We start from the raw sequence: 14,356 nt of genomic DNA on the forward strand, positions 1-14,356 counted from the left end.
CGTCGGAAAAATGTTAAGTGTGAAAGCGGGAAATCCGCCACAGAAACTTATGGTTTGTTGAAGTATACGGAGATGAGTGTTTATCACGCACGCAAGTGTTTGAGTGGTTTCAAAGGTTTAAAAAGGGACGAGAAGTGATTGCGGACGACTCGCGTCCTGGACGGCCTTGCATGTCGAAAACGGAATCAAACATTGCAAATGTCGGTGAATTGATTCGAGAGGATCGTCGCTTGAGTATTCGAGCTATTGCAAAACAACCAACATTATTACATTAAGGTGCTGACGACCCTTCTTGAGCGAGTAAGAAGACGTCGACCTGATTTGTGGAAAATCAAGTCATGGATTCTTCATCAGGACAATGCTCCTGTCGATACGGCATTGTCAGTCAAGGCTTTTTTGGCCAAGCATGGGATCCCTGTGTTAGAACATCCACCCTATTCGCCGGGTATCACTCCGTGCGACTTTTTTTCATTCCCAAAGGTCAAATCAGGACTGAAAAAGAAACTGATTTACTACCGTAGAACCTGTGAAAACAAAAGCGACGGAAGTCATGAACACGGTTTCAGAAAATGATTTCCAGCACTGCTTCCAGAAATGGAAGATTCATATGGAGCGGTGTATCGATAGTTCAGGGGAGTACTTTGAAGGGGATAATGTTCGTATTGTACAAAATTACCAATAAAAGATTTTGTAGCAACAGTCCGGTTTTTCTAGCCACACCTCGTATAACTATAACTTTCTCTCCGTGGTGTTTAGATGTTGTTCAAGTTCTGATGATAAGAACTCGCACATCTTCTAATTCTTGCACGTAATTGGAGATAATTCTCTGAATCCTGTAAAGAGCACAGTCTGAGATTATTTCTCTACAGTTGAAAACGCAATTATTTTGTATTGAAATAGACACACCGTCGAGACATATATTGGCGGCCGTTTAATTGCCAGCCAGCGTGAACTATCTTTGTGGTGAAGTGTTCAAAATGAAAAGAAACAATGATTTTGCTCTTTGATTGATTAAAGTTCTAGCTTCAAATTTATTCTGAAGTTGAGTAGTGCGTATGGTTAAGATACTAAGGTCCAGATATTCCGAATGCAGTGTCAATAATTTGTTGAGTTAATTACATGTGTATACATAACAGCGTCGTATCTTCCCTAAGAAAACAGTTCCGTGTGTTTTATTAACACCAAAATAAGCACTGTTTCGATATAAGAACTTTTTTTTCTGCGGCGGCCACGTCGAGATTCAAGCATGCAGCACCTAGCCTTCACTGAACCAGACTGTGCTACGCACTCGTTTTGTAGGACTACCTTGAGAAACAGCTAATTTTCCTTTCGCTGCGTCTGCACCAGAATCTGCTGGTCCATTTTTAATCTCCCTTCCTTAGGATGCTGCGCTGGCAGGAAGATTTCCAGATTTCCATCTCGTGCATTCAGCAAAAAGGAAGCTGCTCGTGATTAAGGGGGAAACGACAGAATCTGCCGGGAGAGATTTATCGGCAGGAAATTAGTCTCCAGGCGGCGCCACATGTTGATTGCCCTGGAAGCTTGGAATTATGGAGGAAGGACGCGAACTTTGCGCCGAGAATTTGCGAAACAAGAACAAAGGGATTGGCTGTATAAGCTCAGCATTTCCTGCAAAGTTAGAACGATGCAGCCGATTCATAAGGGGCAACTTTCTTAAAGGCATTCGACTATTCTCCATGCACTGTAAGAACATTGTAAACAAATACACGTGTCTTCTGAGAAATCCTATTGGTTGTTCTAATAGCAGCTGCGCATGAATCTTTCGCGTTGGAATAGAGTGCATGTCATAAAGCCGTACCACTCAACGTAGCTGCTATAATGAAGTTCTGGGACGTTTATTACGATCAATGGGCAAAATAACACCAGAAATGACAGTGGCGCAACCACAGGGGTGGCAGGGGGGCATTGCAACCCCAACATCGGACGTAAATCAAAGGAGGAGGCAAACATTGAAGTAAAAAAAGCAAGACTAGCAGAATCTAAGCGCAGCAGGACAAGAGAATAATAATCAAGATGGAATTAGAAATGAAATTCCTTGCATTTTTTTTCTTCCAGGCATGCAAGGGCTCCTGCAGGGGGCACATAGGGGCAATTGACCCCCCTCCCTCGATTTCAAATTTTATACAAATAAAAATACATGTAAATTTTTCTTGCTTCGCTCGCAATACCTGCTATTCTTACAGTCTCGTCAAGTTCAGAGCCGCAGCTAGAGGACGGAAAGGAGTCCACCCAGTCTGTAATAAATGGTTATCCCGGACAACCCTGTGAGGGGTGGAAAGGCCACTAGATCGTTGTTCTGATCACTTGAACAAACAGCCGATGTCGTGAATATGTGGGACCCTACTTTCATTCCCCCCCCCCATAAGTCAACCTTCCACGTAATACACCCTTGAACTGCATTCTTCCAGGCCTACGAGACCTCGCTGTTTTTTACTAACCATGTCGAAAAGTGTAATACCATGTAAAGGAAAAGTTATTAACAACAGCTATGAAAATAAAATTACATCGTACGGAATTATTATGTATTTTTCTTTAAATCAACAACTCACAACAATATATAGGGCCTCCCCGATGGCTTAATAGCAACGTCTTCGCCTTGTAATCAAGGGGCCCCAGATTCGATACTCGGTGGAGACACATGGCACAGTGGTTCGGATCCCACTTTAAACTGTAGGTCCAGTCCCGATTAGCCTTTCTGCGCATAAAGTTGACTTAAAACAATAATTAAATCAATCACAACAATATAGCACTTAATTTGTGAAGTAGCAAGTGACGTAAACAAATGCTATGCAAATTTTAATGCGAGCATGGCGTGAAACTAACTTTGAAAAGCTATGAATGCCATTGTCCCTGTATTCTTATCGTCGCTCATTTTTACAGAATTTTCCATCTGGGGATGTAAGTTCGTATTTAGGGGGATGCAAGTGCAAATTTAGTGCCAAAATGACCATAAAATGAGCCTTTATGAATACATTTTAATGAGGGTGTTGCGGATGTGTGGATAAATAACTGTCTTAGCCAAAGTAGCAGGAAAACGACAGACATAAAAAGCAAAACAAAGTAAATTATTCAAAGGTAACGACACCCATGGGCGTAGACAATTTTATTGTATATTTAGTTAACAAGTTTCGCTTGTCTGTTTGTGAACTAGAGGGAGGAGACAAACTGGCAGAGGAACAGCCTTCTGCTGCCCTCTCGTGAGAGAATCTGCAATGTCGTAACTGGGCCGAAAACAACTCGGCGACATCGGAGTAATCATTATCACTTTCTTACCGTCCACCCGCCTCGCATATCTGTCTTCTTCTCCCGCGTCTGGGTGGGTCCGTGACGTCACTGAAAGGACACATTAAGTGAATTTGTGGCGGGGCGTTTCATTGTGGAAGCGATGTTTACGGGCCATAAAAATCCAGGGAAGAGAGAGAGAAACGTGAGTGCTCCCCCCCCCTAACAAAACACTAGCGCCACTTTTTTCCCCCCAGCCATTTTCCCGCCCCGTGTTTACTTCTCTTTGTGGAGCCATGTGCGGTTGTGTACCGCCCGCAGCTTCCAATTTGCATCTTCAAAGCATCGAACAACATTATGACGTCATCACCATCACATTATGAAGCCAGATAATTTCGTTCGGGTGGGTTCGTGATAATTTCCCTTTCTCCCCTGTCTTTCTATTATCCTCTCTATTTCTTTATCTGTTTCTCTATCTACCTATTGATTCTATTTTCTCTCGTTCTCTCTATTTCAATTTATTTATCTGCTTACCTTATTTATTCGTGAACGCGTTAGAATTCGTGCGACCAGTGTTCGTTCACTTTGTCGTATTCTGGAGCACATGACGTCACATCTCCGTGAGCTAAATGCAACAGGTCTTCATAAGCGATGCAAATTTTTCCACTTTCTTCAGGTGTAAGAAGGGGTATTTATTTCTTATGAGTTTGAAAACGAACACTACTTGTTTCGATTTCCTTTTTGTCTCTCTTCATTTTTTAATTTTTCTTTGTCCTTTTCTTTGTAACATTTTTTTTATTATTATTTGGTTCATGTACATGAGTTGAATGTGTAAACTGGGTTAGATGGGAGAACAGCCACAGGCTGAATCTCGCCATTTAATAAAGAAAATTTGAATTTGATTGTCGTGTCATTTACATTTGCCCATGCTTGGACATTGGACGGTTTCAGTACTGAAATGTTGCTGCTGGCTTCAATAGCACTACTTTCTTTGAAATTTGCTAGTGTTTTTTTTTTTTTTGTAATCCAGTGAAATTGTTACAAACTGTTTGTTTTTTGTGTTTTGGGTATGATTCTGTATACTTGGGTTTCTTCCATGGTTCTGTGTAGTTCAAAAGAGCCAATAAGATTTGAACTTTCATCCCTCCCCCATGCGACGTGGGAGGAAGTATAAATATGGCCTCTGACAGAGGACAGGACAGAGAGTGTTTATGAACCGGATAGCAGAAGGGAGAGTGATCTTCGGTCTCCAGTGGCCTCCCATGAAAAAGAGCATCCCGAGGCAGTTCTGCCGATGCTTAGCTTCCACTTGGCAGTTCTGCCGTGGGGCTCAAGTTAGAGGAATGTAAATAATGTAAATTAGAGAATTAAGGGAAGAATCTGAGCCTTGTTTTGTTGAATTGTAAATAAATGTATAAAGCCCATTTCTGCGAGTTTTCAGCAATCACCCTGCAACATTAATTCAGTAAGTTCTTGCGTGTGTGAGGAACGGGATGGGAACCCAGGACTAACGAGCCTATTTATTTTTTATTTGGGTTTTCCTGCCAGAAGCGGCCCGGCAAGGGTGGAGTGTTGCGGAACAAAATACGTTCTTAACACGTGTTTTAGGATCGTTAATAATTTGCACTCAATTATCCTTTATGTTTTCAAGTCATGCTCGTACGAAACGTTTAGCTGCTTATGTTTTTTCGCATATTCGATCACACAGTGGAGACTCTATTGAATTCTCGTTTATCCCGTTATATCAAACCGTATATTTGTAGTAGTTCCGTTTGTATTCAGGAGTGAAAACAGAAATCTGGCTACTCGTGAACAACACAAAGTTCGACTCTTTAATATTTCTCGTCAAGAAATAACACAAATCAACATTTCTACGTTTCTTCTTTCAGTGGCCCGTAAATTCCTTAAGATATGGGTACATATTCGATCGTTGAGGGAGCAATTGAAGGCAGAGGCATCTGTTGACGTTCTGCTACACTACTAGGGACTTATGGACGATGTTCACTGCTTACATTGTTTTTGCCTTCAACCAACAAACTTCATGCTAAAGTAACAATGGAATGCCATGTTAAAAATGTCATAGTCCTTTTGTACTACTTTTGTGCACTTTATTTGATTCAATAAGAGCTTCAAGAATTAAAAAAAAACTAAAAACAAGCTGTTGACAACTTCTGCACCAGCATAAATAAAAATCCATCGCTTAAAAACACATAGGATGTAAAATTAATGAAAATAGTCATGGACAGTTTTCACGCTAATACTCATGGATCCCACTCTACCTACAGGCATACGCTGACTTTCCTCTTCGCCATTTAATGTTGCAATCCCTTTTCATTCCTTGTCGTGTGAACGGAGTCGAAACTCGAGAGCAATCCACACATCATTGCAAATTGAGGGATTTTTTTAGAAAGGAAAATTTCGATAATACACAATCCGACAATTAAGTAATGAGACAGTCGTTATCAAATGAAAAGGTAACAAAATATTTGTACATTGCCTGTTTGTTACTCAAAGTACATCCCTCCTGCGTCAATACTCGGTTGGCTCACGACTGAAACGACATCTGCAAGCTTTCATGTGGTGTGACTGTTGGATGTCCCTGTGTTCATCAAAAGTACGTAATCTCAGCAGCAGCTTCACTTTCGGGAACAGAAAATTATCACAGGGGGGTTAAATCTGGAAAGTAGATACGATAATTCAGCACACTTACATGTTTTTGGACTAGAAATACATACACAACCACTGCTCGCTGGCACCGTGCATTATCGTGGAGCAAGAACCAATTGCCTGGTGCAGGATACCTAGGTCGGACACGGTCAGTTCTCTTTCATAATCAGAACAAAACGATAATACTAGTCAATTACAGTTTCACCTTCTGGAACAAATATATGATGAACAATCACTTTGCTGTCGTAAAAAAGCACAACATTGTCTTCACCTTTGATTTGTGGAGCTGAATTTTCTTGCCTCTTGGTAAATTTAGCGACTTCCATTCTACGATTTGTCGTTTCGTAGGAGGATCGTAGCGAAAATGCTCTGTTTCGTCCTCCACAACAATGGAATTCAAGACATGTTTATTCGCGCCAGCAGTTTTCAGAACGTCTTTGATGAAACTTGATGTTCACTCGCTACTCCGTGGCGATTACATGACGACACCCTTACCTTCACGGCATGACGGCGTAACTCCCAGCATGCCCATCGCAAGTTCATGAGGTGTTGCCAGGTTGTGGATTATGGACCACACTACACCATGAACACGTTACTTCATAGATAAATTTGCACGTAAAATGCAGCATAAAATCAGTCGGACTGTGTATATCTCTTACCTCACGCCACTCGCGCTGTTCCGATCATATACTCTGTCCAGGCCATCTCTGGACCAGGCGAACGAAGTAGTGACGCGAGAAGGCTCCACCAATGAACGCATGGGAGGAAAAGGGATTGCGTGGAGGGGGAAAGCGACTGCAGTTACCAGCCTTCGCAGCAGCGTGTACTACTTCGCTCTGCCCACTCGATTCCCCCTCCCCCTATCTCTGTCGCTATGCTCGGCCTTGCTCCAGGGATACATGGGTCAGAGTATATAAATCCACAAGCATTTGGTGCCTTGCCTTGAATGGGGAAAGGATAGTGGAGGGGCAGCTGCAGCGGCGGCGCCAGGATTAATCATCTAGTGGTGCTGAAGGGGTGCGGAAAGAAATTTATGGGGTGCATGCAACCTTTCAAAACTGGGGGAGCAAGGTGCCAAAACTGGGGGGTTTTCTTATTCAACTGATCTTTCATCTAGGACCCCCCCTCCCTCCCTAATCAGTGTGTCTGCGCACTACATAATATGTACCTTCCGTTTGCCACTTCAGGACAAAACGCGAAGTGCACAGCAAGTTCGACTTCGTTAAAATCCCTTCTGCTGCACTATCCCAGACCCCAACAACGATCTTCAAAATTTATTCGTGAACACTGGGCCTCTTCCTAACAGTTTTTGAAAAATCCTGAAATGGTTCGTTTACCAGACATGTTACGAGGAACAAATACATAGAACATATTAACTCTTCACGTTACAACTTGCATTAAATAATTTCCCGAGCACGACTTGGTGATACCTTGAAAGCAGCTGCAATTTTTGCTCCAGTGTGAGGAAGAACAAGTAGGTGGAAAATATAACCGTTTATCAACAATGCAAAAAAGAAAGAGAAAACACGATAACTACAAACAGACCACTTGAAGAAAAATAATCATAACAACAATGCTGACGAAAGAAATAAAACGGTCGCTAATTTTTAGAGGGGCTTCCGCCAGGACAGGAAAGTATGTATGTCGTATCGGCATCTCTTTCAGTACTTGCCTATTGCATAACGGTCTCACTTCACTACCTAACATTCGGCGCTCAATATCACATGACATAATATGACACTCTATGGGTTAGTGCTGTCAGTTGAACGTAAGGGGTGCTGAAGCGGGTGCGGAAGAAAATTAAGGGGTGCGCAAACATCCCCTCGCCGCCCCTGGGCAGCTGGCAGCGAAACCGGAGTTTGCATTTCAGCGATGGGCTGTCTTTGCTTAGTATAAAGAAAGAAAGCATGTATTTGCCAACATGTTCTGGGTGGACCTGCGAGGGAGGAAGAATGTTGTAAAGCAAGAACAAAGAAATTCTGCTCAAAAAACAACAAAGTTTGACGTTTTGCAGTCAACTGCGGAAAGCGAGCCGAGAGAGATTATTGTTTCAGTTCTGTTCTTTGAGAGTGGGGTCAACAGGTTGCAAATAGAATAGAGCTTTGATATATGCTCATTCGTGGCGTATTGTGGCGAGCGTATTCAACGTTGCAAGGCCAGATGCGGTGGATGGAATACATTGATACAGGTGCTGGAAAAATACTAAAAAAAAAAAAAAAAAAAAAAACTTAATCTTGTACTTTATCACAGTTCGTTATTTAGTGCATATGGGAGTTTGTAACTTCTAATATTATTATGTCACAGATTTGACATAATTTTTATAAAGGTGCTGGAAAGAACTAGTTGCATTTGAGTAGGGTTTTGAGGATCCTCAATACAATGACTAAAGTGATTAAGTACATTAAAAATGGTAATTATCTTAGGTGTACGATGAAATGTTTATGTGGGATTAATTTTTGGTTTCTGATGTGACTTATTGACGAAGAAAGATAATATACATTATTGAAACACGGTAATTACAAAAAATACTGCCGATATTATTATTCCTTACAAACCATAGCAGTTTATGAGTATAGCGTTGTGAGCGATTTTGTCAGGTTGTCGAATGCTGAATTTTCTACAGGTCACGAAAGATACCAAACAATATAGCTATCTTCTCTCGTGATCGATTGAAGAAATCACTGCGGTATTTCGAATTTCTAATAAACCTTATCTTTATAAATTTTCATGCTTATGACTGCTTATCGTGTCATTATCAGTGCGTCATATCTTGCATTGCAAATACAATTAACAGAAACGGGTGGGAATAATTGGGTAAGGGGGACAACACTTCTTTTGGAGGCTGAGTTGCACGCACACCCATTCGGTCATTTGTTTAATCGTCAACAATATTTTTTAACCAATTTTGACCAAACTGTGCAAAGTTTTAGAGAATTGCCATAATCTAGTCAGAATTACAAAATTTATCAAAATCTTCCATCCATGCATTTTTGTGTACGGTTACCAAAATATCAAGCAAATGTTTATACTGAATTCAAACATATCCGTTGTTTCTGCTCAAAAAGTTTTATTTTACACCCTACACGAGGGGAGGGGAGATACGTTTAACCTTTTCAAGAGGATTTTGCATCCAGTTGCTATAGTTTTTCAGCTTGTATGTGAAATGATAACATTTGGGGGGAAATCAGAAAGCTTGGTACTTTAAAAATGTTTCAAGTGGTACTGAAGTTATGTAAACTGAAGGTTTTGAATAAAACCGGTGCCTTTCTTCAAGAAAGTTCAAGTAGTTCATGAAATCGCCGTCAGATGTCAGGAGAATGGCAGTCCGCTGACAGCGCAGTTGCGGGACTTGCCGGAACTGTTTGTAGTCAACTTGTGTGCAAGACTGCACGATAATAATGATAATTGTTTAAAATCGTCGTAGATTCGTGGGGGATTAACCTCCTACAATGCTCGCCGTTGGTGTTATCAGCTACGTCCAGGTTGTAGAATAATCCGAAACCACGACTGGCGTAATGTTCCACATGAGGTGCGAATCGTAATCTCTTTCTTCCGTCACTAAATTTTAGAGTTTATCGTTGTTGCAGTAGGTGGTAACAGATATTTCAGAGTTTGGGGTGTGAATGTATTTGCCCCCCCCCCCCGCAGCTAATTCGACATCCCATCCCTTCCAGTTTGGGGTAAATGCGGTGATATTCTGCTAGTTATGTTGTTCTCGCTTTGAGAATTTATGGGGAAACAGCAGAAACCTACTACACCGTAAGGCATCCATGACAAAAAAAACACATTTATTTTGTGTCGAGAGCACTCATAATTCTATACTTTTTCATTATTTACGCTTATATTTATTGTCTGACCAACTGTTTCAAATTTATTAGCTAAAAATATTTTTTTTTCTTTTCCCAAGATGGAGAATGATTGCCCAGTACTATTTTAGTTCGTTCATTGCAAGTTATTCTAGTGTTATTTTTCGTTCACAATTTTCCAGTTCGCTTTATCTTACGTTGGATCCTACCTGGTAGAAGCATCCAAGCCCACGCTTCCAAAATGCGTTCAAGTACATAATGATATTGAATATTTTATTCATTAATTTCTTACGTGAGCACAATCATGTTCGAATAGAAATGACGCAAATAACCTACATAGCGATACAGCTCCATCTGCAATCAGCATGCGTATTACACTACAAGGAAATTTGTGTTTTCAATCGGGAATCGCATAATGACAATAATCTAATGCATTACTGAGAAAATATGTTGTGAAAATACAATTTCTTCCGTAACATAATTGCATTCCTTGTTACGGAGCACTAAGTGTCCTTTTTTTGGCACGTATGTGTCAGGTCACCAGTACATAGGAATGTTTTATCTTTCAGGATTCCAACCAACCTCGAGAGATGTAAAATGCTGTTTCAGCTGTGCAGTTACATGTATATGTTTCTCCTTTTATTGTTTTTAACTGTGCACTAAATTCTCATTTACTGATGTAACGTTTTGTGGCGTGTTTCTCCGTATTTAAATTGATCGCGAGAGAAAAGTGGTTAGGGTTAATCGTAAAGTGCGAAGTCGCCCCTAGTTATTTTTTTAAAATATATATTAATGTATCTTTGTTATTTAGCGAAACCTTTCTGCCACTTTTGGCTAATCGGGACGATGAGGATGGGTGATGATTGGGTGAAATTCATAAGGGACTTTCATGGTCAAGCAGGGACTCGAACCCGGAAACTTCGGTCTACCCCTTAACGCGCTCTGTCACCGAGTCGGTTCATTATTGTGTCAGTTCCATCATCCATTTCATCATTCATCCTCATCGTCGCGAGTAATCCAAGAGGTTAAAGAGCGTCGTCAAACAACGAAATGGAAAAAAATATAAAGACAGAAAAGCGACATAATATGACAAGCGGAGAGAAAGAAGAAGAAGAAGAATCTCACTTATCGCACGCCGAATTGGGCACCTGACGTCAGCGCGTATTGCTTTCCTTTAGGCGTGTTAGGTTTTGAGGTCTTAGCTTAAATAATACCCTTGTGATCAAGCCCCGAAATATTGCAGTGTGTGTATCGTGTATTTATGCGAAGAGCCCTAAACCTAACAACGACAGGAAACCACGCTGACGTCAATAAACGGAGGCACTCAATACGGTGTGCGATAAGTGAGACCCAAAAAAGAATGAATGTTTTCTAGGGATGGACGATAACAGAAATTTGATATCACGATGTAACGTCAAGAAAATATCGTCATAGACGATACGATACAATATTTTTTTTTGTATGCCGACACGATATATATCGCAAAATATCTTGACGATATATCGTAACAGGATATATATCGCCGACACGATATATGGCGAAAATATCGTGACTATATTATATCATCTAGTTGATATCGCCCAACATTAATGTCTTCTTTCTTTTTCCCTATCTTTCAGAAAGAGAGAAAGAAGGAAGTACCGGGTGGGCTATAAGTCAGTTGTCAAAAATGCATTTGGTGCAATCACAACAAACACAAACACCACACAACAAACAATCAATGTCACACAGAACCTCGCACGAGACTCCAATAACTGCTATAGTGTCGACTAACTTATGCGCATAGGCGTAGCTAGAACTTTATATTTGGGTGTGCACAAAGAAAAAAAATGAGCATATTTTGCAACACAATCACTTGGCTCTTTAACTGCACTGATGTTTGTAAAGGAATATAAATTCACTAAATGACAATGTTGGAAATATCTGAATATATGTAGTAGAAAAAAATCAAATTGCATAGAAATTACACACACACAAAATGTTCATAAATATTACAAACAAATACATTAAAATACACGTCATCTATAACAAGAGACGTCTGTCAAAAGGTACAATGTTCTCAAACTCCTCAATAACTTCATTTACATCAATATACTAAGTTTTTCCTGTTCCACAAATAGCAAGAGCAGGGCTTCCAATCTATCCTGCTTCTGAGTTGCTCATACTTTTATTTTAACTTGGGTAAGCTTGGAGAAAGCTCTCTCACACGTGCAGCTTGAGACAGGTATAGAAGAAAAGCGCTGCAGTACAGAGTAGAATGCAGTAAATATCTTCTTTCTCCAATGACATAAAAAAATCGAAAATGTATAGACACTCGTTTCATCAGTGATAATGCACACGTTTGTACCAAGTAATGACATTTTCAACTTCTTACAAACTGCCGCTTATTTTCTCTCTTATTGAAATATCTGTCTTTCATTCTCTTTGATAAAGCAGCCCATTAGGCCCGTAGCTACGCCTATGCTTATGCGTAATACACACTAGTCAAGTTCACAACTGACTTCCACTACGCTAGGCAAAACAAAGTGTAACGATTGCTAGTGACAACTGACTTATGGCCGGCCCACCCGGTATTAAAAAAGGTTTCCGTCCCCTTTTCTCTTGCTATGCTGATAGAGGAAAAAAGAGAGTAATAAATAATGTTAATAATAATGATACATAAGCATGTTTCCTTATCCACAATTGTCCAATATAAGTATAGTTTACAAAACCTAAAGAGTAGATGCTGAAGATTCTTCTTTTTTCTTTCAGCAGTGACGAGGTCCAGAGATCCCTTGAGCTGCTGGATAAGGTACTGTCGGAGTTCGACGACCTGGAGAATGGCAACGTGGACGAGGAAGGTCCCGGATTCGACTCCGAGTCCGGGAGCAGCGACTCCCTGGCGGTCCCCAAGCCTGTCCCACCGGACCCGCAGGCCAAGACCCCCGGGAACGTGTCCTCGACCCCCGACGACGAGAGCCCCTCCCTTGGCGGAGGGGTGGAGAGCAGCGGCCACCAGTCAGAGGACGACGGCTACATGAGCATGAACGGGCGGAGGGCGAAGTTCGTGCTGAGCTTCAGGAACGTCGCGACGCCGCAGACGGTGCCCGACGAGGAGGCCGCGACGGAGACCACCTCGGGGCACAGCTCCCCTCCCGAGGGGGACCTGCCCCCGCCGCCGGAGATCTCCCCCGCGGACTACGAAGGGCTGGCGTGGTCCGAGGACATCCCCCCGCCCCCGGAGGAAGCCGAGCGAATTATCTCCACTCTGCTCCCAAGGTAAGTTGAGCCTTTCCCCATTCGAATTAGGAATGGCGAAATTCAGATATACGGATTATCCATATATCCAGATATTTGGATTATCCATTACATTCAAAACGGATATCGAATAGTGTGAAATCCGGACAGTTTAATGGTCCATTTTAATAAAATGAAAATCAGTTATTACGTGGGGTAATGCATCCACGGTCTATGTGGGGATGTAAATCCCCCTGTTTAGGGAGAAGTGGCAGATGAAGTATAGTGTACAGTAAAGCTTTAAAAACGTTACTTTCAGTAGACACGCTATTGCAATTAAATACTTTATGTACGCGCCATTGGCCTTGGGGGTGGGGGGTCGGCACCCCTGTTGTTTCATTGATTTCTTTTATTGATGGATTTGTTTGATTTTACTTCGCTTTTTGTACCACTTTTGGCTAATTTGCGAAGATGGGGATGAGTGATGTTATGATGAAATTGATGAATGGACACTCACAAGCATCCAAGCCCATGCCGGGATTCGAACCCGGGACCCCTGGCGTCGTAGCGCTATGTGCTGACCCTGCTATTTCATGATCATTATTTATCCTGAACGTCACCAAAAGAGTCACAGAAGAACTCGATATAGGGACATTCCAGCGTTACGTGTGTAACATTTTACACCCAAAATTTAAGGTTCTAGACATGAGATTGGATTGCAATATTATAATGAACTGATTTCATAGAATGATGGAGTACTTTGTGGTGTCTGCTAACATATTAAAATAACTTGAGTATGATGGCATAGACTGAATGCATGAAAAGCAAAAAGTGCGTTACGTGTGTGACGCTTTAAAAATGTTGTAAAATTTGACTTCATTTGTCTGTGAAGCATATGGGCTGCAGATGCTAGTAACTTTTATTGGTGAAATGTGTAAATTGTATGCATTCACAAACATCTAAACCTTAATGGAATTAAAGCAATAATAATTTCTATGTTATTTACATGGAGTGCGGAACCACTTTTCGTGAAATGTCCCTATAATATAAATGCAAGGAAGTAGCTTTTGTTAATAATTTAATATTGGAAGACATTCGGAAGACCATATTGTAAAATTTTCAGAATTTTCTCTGCTTATATAATTTATTCGCTGTACTCCAGATATTTTCAGTAGAATGTAAATGTAAATTTAGAGCGAAATGGCAATAAATTTTGTGAAAAAGAGAAAATAGCGTGTGTTAGAGAGGTGTTAAGGGATACGTGGATATATCACTGAGGGGATTCCTTTAGTTTGCACTCTTTTCAAGGACACACATACGTATAACGTGGTGGCATAATAGCGCCTGCGAAGGTGTGGTTTCTAGGGCAGGGGCTTTAATATGTGTTTGATATTTCATCTGTTTCATCAAACAGAAAGAACCAT

The 14,356-nt window shown here is 41.1% G+C and overlaps 1 protein-coding gene across 2 annotated transcripts in view; it reads left to right on the forward strand.

Moving 5' to 3' along the window:
- The window catches only part of LOC145987861 (uncharacterized), a 648,175-nt gene that overhangs the window by 546,144 nt on the left and 87,675 nt on the right, over positions 1–14,356 (forward strand). Inside the window, exon 4 of one of the 2 annotated variants that reach the window (XM_083122619.1) lies at positions 12,468–12,974. In XM_083122619.1, coding sequence (XP_082978745.1) covers positions 12,468–12,974 — 507 coding nt within the window. The remainder of the gene's footprint in view (positions 1–12,467; positions 12,975–14,356) is intronic. The other variant, XM_083122620.1, reaches the window with a different exon arrangement.

The sequence above is a fragment of the Lepisma saccharinum genome, chromosome 5 (assembly GCF_977018435.1).
Source record: "Lepisma saccharinum chromosome 5, izLepSacc3.1, whole genome shotgun sequence".
NCBI classification, from domain to species: Eukaryota; Metazoa; Arthropoda; class Insecta; order Zygentoma; family Lepismatidae; genus Lepisma; species Lepisma saccharinum.